The 7,235-nt window shown below is 56.1% G+C and overlaps 2 protein-coding genes across 2 annotated transcripts in view; both read left to right on the forward strand.

Moving 5' to 3' along the window:
• Positions 1-5,490, forward strand: part of GABARAP (GABA(A) receptor-associated protein) — a 6,211-nt gene extending 721 nt beyond the window's left edge. Inside the window, exons 2-4 of the mRNA XM_015420319.1 lie at positions 3,791-3,869; positions 4,560-4,678; positions 4,900-5,490. Coding sequence (XP_015275805.1) covers positions 3,791-3,869; positions 4,560-4,678; positions 4,900-4,968 — 267 coding nt within the window. The 3' untranslated portion in view covers positions 4,969-5,490. The remainder of the gene's footprint in view (positions 1-3,790; positions 3,870-4,559; positions 4,679-4,899) is intronic.
• A 1,336-nt stretch (positions 5,491-6,826) lies between these two features.
• Positions 6,827-7,235, forward strand: part of PHF23 (PHD finger protein 23) — a 6,996-nt gene continuing 6,587 nt past the window's right edge. Inside the window, exon 1 of the mRNA XM_015420307.1 lies at positions 6,827-6,958. Coding sequence (XP_015275793.1) covers positions 6,827-6,958 — 132 coding nt within the window. The remainder of the gene's footprint in view (positions 6,959-7,235) is intronic.

Raw genomic sequence — 7,235 nt, forward strand, 5'->3', positions numbered from 1 at the left:
TGAGTCTCCCCCAGTGTTTGGTGTCGTGGTGAAGTGCGCGGACTCTAATCTGGGGGAACCGGGTTTGATTCCCCACTCCTCCTCCACTTGCACCTGCTGGATGACCTTGGGCAAGCCGTAGCTCTGATAAGAGCTGTTCTTGAAAAAGAGCCGTTTCTGTCAAGAGCCCTCTCAGCCCCACCTACCTCACAGGGTGTCTGTGGTGGAGAGGGGAAGGGAAAGGAGGTTGTCAGCCGCTCTGAGACTCCTTTGGGGAGTGAAGGGCGGGGTATAAATCCAATCTCTTCTTCTCTCTCAGCTGAGTGAGTGTGAGCTAGCTCACAGTTTTTTAGCCTCCAGCTCACACATTTTGGTATTCGCTCAGGAAGGATGTGGCGCCAGAGCAGACTCATTTATGCCGCAGCCAAATTGCTCGCTCGCAACTTTAATGCCAGGAGCTCACAAAGCAGAATTTCTGCTCACAGGACTTCACGGCTTAGAGGGAGCGTTGCAGCCAGTATTCCCTCTAAGCTGAGTGAGTGTGAGCTAGCTCACAGTGTTTTTAGCCCTCGGCTCACACGGTTTTGTCTTGCCCCAGGAAGGACGGCTGCAGAGCAAACTAATTTATGACACAGCCAGATCACCTGCTCGCAACTTTAATGCCAGTAGCTCACAAAGTAGGATTTCTGCTCTCAGGACCCCACAGCTTAGAGAGGGAGCATTGGTCCCCCTTCCTTTTTCCTCTGCCTGCCCTGTTCCATCTGAGCCCCTCTCCCTTCCTCCATTCATTGCCTCACCCCCCCGCTGTCCGTTATTCTTGAAAAGCGGTGCAGAAAACCTGTGGGGGGCACCCTCGAGGTCAGCTGGAGGTTCCTCACAAGCAGGGAAGCCAAGCCTCCAAGCCCTGCTGGGAAGGGGCCCCAGGAGCGGACGGGCTCTCGAATTCCCCGGGGGGGGGTCTCTGCTCTATGGGGTTGCCAGCTCCAGGTTGGGAAATGCCTGGAGAATCTGGGGGTTGAACCTGAGGAGGGTAGGGTCTTCAGTGGGGTAAAGGTCAAGGTTTCCCCCTTGCTCGAAAGCCGAAAGAATCCGACTCTAGAGATGTGGTGCTCATCTCCGTTTCCAAGCGGAAGAGCCAGCGTTGTCCGAAGACGTTTCCGTGGTCGGCGTGACTGGACATCCACCTTGCAAAGTGGCCATTGTCTCCAGGTGGACTGCTCTCTGTTGCCTGGAGATCAATAGCAATCCCAGGAGGTCTCCAGCCACCACCTGGAGACTGGCATCCCTCCTGCTCTAGGGTGCCTGGGGGGGGGGCGTGAGCAGCCCCCATGGTGGGTGTAGCCATGCCCCGGCAAGGGCAATGGGGATAAGGGGAGTAGGTTGCCCAGTGCTGCATCGGGGGAGCGGTCCTAATGTCTGGCCCTGGCAGGAGTGTCGGGAACCTGCCCTGCCTTTCCCCAGATCCCTCTTCAGTTGCCCAGGCAAGGGGGCGTGGCCTTCCTGGGGGAGGCGGCTGACGTGGGTGGCGCAAGCAGAGTTGCCCCTTTCTCTGTCCCCTGAAGTCCCCGGGCTGAGAAGGGTGTGACTTTGCTCAGGGTGGTGGCCCTGTCAGGCCTCTTGCCGCCACCCAGACTGGAGGCTGGAGTGCCGTGTTTATTTCTCAAACTTGCCCCGACCTGGATGGCCCAGACTGGCCGGATCTTGCCAGATCGCAGAAGCCCAGCGGGGCCGGGCCGGGTTAGTCCACGGAGGGGAGAACACCAAAGGATACCGGGGTCCCTGTGCAGAGGCAAGCCATAGCAAACCAATAGCTGTTGTAGATTTTCTGGGTTGTCTGGCCATGGCCTTGGCATTGTAGGACCTGACGTTTCGCCAGTAGCTGTGACTGGCATCCTCAGAGGTATCACACAGAAAGATGGAGGACTCTCTGTGTCAAGGCGAAACGTCAGGTCCTACAATGCCGAGACCAAGGCCATACAACCCGGAAAATCTACAACAGCTACTGAACTGTGAAAGCCTTTGACAACATAGCAAACCCACCCCTGAATGTCTCTTGCCGGCTGTGACTTGTTCCGCCCCCGCTAAAGGACTTACAGCCCACCTTTCCACACGAATGCCGGAGGCGGCTTCATGAGGAATGTCTGCAGAACTGTAGAACATGCCGAACAGCAACCTTGTGGGGAAGTTCGGCATGATAGCCAGGCGGGCTGAGTGCGAGAGGCCGGGGCAGAGGTGAGAGTCCGAGGGGCCGTACGTGGAGTAGGCTGTGCTTGCCCTCGCCGTGACGCTCCCGCAGCTGGCCAAGATTCGTGAGGTCCACTACCATTGTTGCCGGATGACAGCAGCGGAAAAGAGCAGGAGTCCGGGAGCACCTGAGAGACAAACAGAGTTGGTGGCAGGGGAGGAGCTTTCGTGAGTCACTGCAGTCACTTCAGATACCGAAGGCCACCAATGTTGTTAGTCTTTAGGGTGCTGCTGGACTCTTTCTCTTTTCTGTTGCATGCTGCTTCTCTCGCACAAGACCCCCCTCCCCTTTCATATCCTAATTGACACACACAACTAAATTTAAATCACCAAATACTTGAATTTGCCATCTGCCCTCTCCCCCCGAGTGACATTGCAGGGGACCTCTCACGAAACCAGTCTGCCCCTTTGCTAACTCAGATTAGTTTCGGGGCATCGTAAATACTGGGTGTTCCTGGCCCTTTGCCCCGCTGTCCACCTTCCTTATTGAGCAGCCAGGTCTAGAAGCAGCACAAACCGAAGTGCTCGCCGTGGGAGGAAGGGGGCTCATGGTGACAGTTTTGATGGTTCAGACTTGGAGGCTGGATCTTTCAGCCTATAGTAGCTGCATAATGGGAATGGAACAGCCGTTTGTTCCTCCAGACTGGTCCCAGCGGTTGGGGGAGGGAGAGATGCCTGTGTTTGTTTTCTGCCTGTGGGAACCTCCACTTGGGGGGAAAAAGTCTCCAAAGCCAAGTTAAAAGGACCAGGCAGGAGGTGATGTGAAAGACCTCAGCCTGAGACCCCTGTCAGTCCAGGTAGACAACACTGGCCTTGATGGACCAAAGGCCTGAGCCAGTATAAGGCAGCCTCCTGAGGCGTGTCTGTCTAAAATCTCCAGCTGAGTCTGTGCCTCTTGTAACCTCTGAGTGCCCGTCTAACCCTTTCCCTCCGTTCCAATGAGACTCACAGAAGGGATTCAAAATCTGCTGGCCCTGCGGCCCCTCTCTTGGCTCTCCTGCCCTGCTGCGCCCCTTAAAGTGAACAAAGGATAGGGGAAATGCCAGGCAGAACATTTGGTGAACCTCCACTTCAAGGGGAACAGGAAACCCCTCCCTTAAACCAAAGCTGTGGTCTGTGAGGGCTTGAACAGGCTCTGCTCCCTGTGTTGGAAGAAGAGGCTCTGTGGGGTTGTGGCCTGCCGGCAAGTCCTTTTTTCTTGACTTCAGGTTCCTGAGGGTCCAAGGGAGCCTTTCATTTCCCCTCTTTATTTAAGTAGCTCGTGCGTTCCCAGGTTGTGCTCTGGATCGGAAACAGGTTTCTGGGGCTCCATTTTGCTTCCTCGCAGTAAAATGGAGCTCCACGACTGCCGTGAGTCATGGTGCTCTGCCGGGAGGTCCCGCTTTAGCTGTCCCCGGCCCAAGCCTCTCCTGGGGAAGGTGATCCCCTTGGGTGGATTCTGGGATCCGTGTCCCTGATTGCTCAACCGTTCCTATAATTAGGAAGCCTGTTGTGTTGTTTGTGCTTGAAGTCTCGCTGCTGCCTCGTGCCCTTCACGCGTGCCACCTGTCTCTGTAAACCCCTGCAGGTCATTGTGGAAAAGGCTCCGAAGGCCCGGATAGGTGACCTGGACAAGAAGAAGTACCTTGTCCCTTCAGACCTCACAGGTATTTGCCTGGATCCAAGGAATGAGGCGGGGGGGGGAGACGGGCCGGACCAGGGGCCTCACAGTCTGGCCAGCTTTTGACAGAGCATTTCCGGGGGCGGGGGAGAAGAAGGGTGTGTATGTGTGTTGTCTGAGCAGATCTCAACCGTGGCCTTCCAGATCCTCTCCATCCCATGAGACAAGCAGAACAAGAGAGCCAGTTTGGTGTGAGAGCCAGTTTGGTGTAGTGGTTAAGTGCGTGGACTCTTATCTGGGAGAACTGGGTTTGATTCCCCACTCCTCCACTTGCACCTGCTGGATGACCTTGGGCAAGCCATAGTTCTGGCACAGCTGTTCTTGAAAAAGAGCAGTTTCTGTCAGAGCTCTCTCAGCCCCACCTACCTCACAGGGTGTCTGTTGTGGGGAGGGGAAGGGAAAGGAGTTTGTAAGCCGCTCTGAGACTCCTTTGGGTAGTGAAGGGCGGGGTATAAACCCAATCTCCTCTTCTTCTTCCTGTTGTGTGAGCCCCACTTTGCCTCATGCTCGTGGTGGATTGACCCTGGTGAAATGAGAAGGCCATGGTATAAGCTGCCCTGAGCCGCTTCAGCGGAAGGGTGGGATAGAAATCTAACAAATAAATACGTCCAGGTTTCTGACGCAACGCCCTTTTCTCCTCCCGCCTCTGAACTTCCTCTTCCCTTCTCTTCTCCAGTCGGGCAGTTCTACTTCCTGATTCGGAAAAGGATCCACCTCAGGGCCGAGGACGCGCTTTTCTTCTTTGTGAACAACGTCATCCCCCCGACCAGTGCCACCATGGGGCAGCTGTACCAGGTAGATGTGTGCCCGTGACAGTGTGTGGAAGCCTCACCCACCCCACCCGCAGTGCTGGGTGCCCTAAGAAGAATCCCGGACACCCTAAGGTGCCGGGCAGGAAGCGGTAGACTTCTCCGGAGGAGGGTGGAGTAGCTTGCCACAACCAGCGGTAGTCGACTGTTTCTGGTGAATCTCTGTTCTTGGACTGCAGCGTCTCTCTCTTCCTTTCCTCCCCCCAGGAACATCACGAGGAAGATTTCTTCCTGTACATTGCCTACAGCGACGAGAGCGTCTACGGCAGCGAGTAAGGCTTGCCTTCACCTGCCACCACCACCGGGACGGCCCGTGCTCCTTAAGGGACCTGCACTTTTTTTTGTTGTTTGTTGTTGATTTTATGTTCAAGAGCCTTTTGACCCAGGACTGGGGAGGATTGTGGTTTTTTTCCCCCCTTATCTTTTCTTTCTGGAGTGCCCCTTCCCACCCTTTTTAAACCGCCCCCCCCTTCTGTTATGACTACTCATACTTCTCTCTCCCTTAATCCCGATGCTGTGCCCTGGGCTTTCTGTTGAAGTGGTAGTGGGATTGCGGCTACAAAAATATACCTCTCTTCTCCCGCATTCTTTCTGTCTTCCCACCCCATTTTTCACGTTTTTTGGGGGGAGGGGTTAGGGGGGGTCTCAGATTCTCAACAACAAAAGAAATCCTCCCCCGTTTCAAACTCTCAGCTCCACTACCATGCCCTGAATTTGCTCTTATCTGGGGGTTGTACTCTGCCTGGCACTTTCTGTAACCAGAGCAGGGGATGGAGAATGCTAATAATTAAAACGGAAAAAAAAAACCTTAAGAAGAAACTTGAGCCTCTAGGGAAGTTCTTTGCACTGCTTGACGAGGGATGCTTCCTAATATCAGCTGCAAGTTATCAATCCTTATTTTTTGATGTTTAGGGAAATGAACCCTAGCATCTGGTGGTTGGGTTGTTGAATTAGGTGGGGGGTCAGTTTGGGAAGGTGGGCTGGCAGAAAGGGTAGTAGGAAAAGGTCCTTGGGGTTAGGGGAAAACCCCCCAAAACAGGCCTGGGTGTTCTGTGCAGACCTGACACCCAAGACCAGAGCCAGCATGGTGTAGTGGTTAAGAACGGCGGGCTCTAATCTGGAGAACCGGGTCCGATTCCGCATTCCCCCACATGACGCCAGCTGGGTGACCTTGGGCCAGTCACAGCTCTCTCAGCCCCCGAAAATAAGTCTAACTTGCCACTAAAAGACCTAGAACTTAAGGCTGCCAGACAATCTTAGGATCTCCTGGCTATTCTACACACAATGCCATATGATGATTATTATTATTATGCAAGACATGGGCTGGAGCGGTGTGCAAACAAGCAGTTATTGGATGCAGGGAAGGGTGGCTCTGGATCCTCAGTCAGAAAGGGGGGAGGGAGGTGTGGGTCCCTCTCCGTGGAAGAAGATGGCCAAGCGATGCCTCTCAGGCTCCTGAGGTGGGAGTCCCTGTGCTGGGAATGAGCCAGGGTGATGGGAATGGGTCACCACTGCTGGGCTGGGAGGACAGAGGTGGATTCCTCAAGGCCAGCAAGAGCACCTCACTGGGTCTGGAGAGGCTGGCCTTGCTGCCTTCTGGAGGGACACAACCGTTGGGGTTGCCCGGGATCCGGTCTCGGGCGCCTGGAAAGCTGGCACCCTTGGTCAGATGCAGACCGGCCTTGGTGCGGATGGTGGTGCCTCCCCCTGACTGCTGGGCAGCTTCTGCCTGGACGTAGAATCAACTTGTCCTTGGGAGGGGAGACCCTTCTAGTGATTTCCTGCTGCTTTGGTTTCCTGGAGGGAAAGACTCCGGCTCCCCCTCTAAAGCGAGAGTCTGTCTTTTCTCTTGGACGTGAGTTAGGAGGCCATGGGCAAGGCCAGCCGTTTCCTGCTGTGAGGAGGGCACCTGTGGCCTTGGGACTTTCCAAGTCTTTCCTCGCGCTTAAGCCCTGTGAATAGAGCCTGCCGGAAAGGGGGACGAGGGGAACTGCCTCTTGAAGGGGGGGGAGAGGGTGGTGTCCATACGGCCCCCACCAGGCAGGGCGAGCGAGAGGTTTGCAAGTTAACTCGTCGCTCCTCCCACCCCTCTGCGAGACTGAACAGCCAGCGTTGCACAACCGCGCAAGCGTCCATGACCGCTTCCGTTAACTCCTTCTTAGAAGACTACGACTCCCGGGATCCTCGAGTTCAGCCCTTTCGCATTCCGGCCGGTGAGAACTACAGCGCCCAGCGTGCCCTCCTTCCCATTTCCCTCGGAGCGGAAGTGAGAGCAACAAAGGGGGAGGAGTCGTTTGTGTGCCCGCGCAGCCTGCCGGGACCCGTAGTGCGGCCGGGCCGGCCCCCTCGGCGCGCTCTGCGGCGGGGAGGACTCCATGTCCCGAGAAGCCTGGCGGCGGGGCGGGGCCAGGCGCTCTGAGCGAGCCTGGAGGGAGGGGGGAGCAAGGGAGCGAGCGAGCTCGGGCTGGACTCGAGTCGGCTCGGGCGGCACCGGACTGAGCGAGGGGAGGAGAGCCGAGCGGCCGGGCGAGGGAGCGAGCGGG

This window comes from Gekko japonicus, unplaced genomic scaffold (genome assembly GCF_001447785.1).
Source record: "Gekko japonicus isolate JY-2015 unplaced genomic scaffold, Gekko_japonicus_V1.1 scaffold336, whole genome shotgun sequence".
Lineage (NCBI taxonomy): Eukaryota > Metazoa > Chordata > Lepidosauria > Squamata > Gekkonidae > Gekko > Gekko japonicus.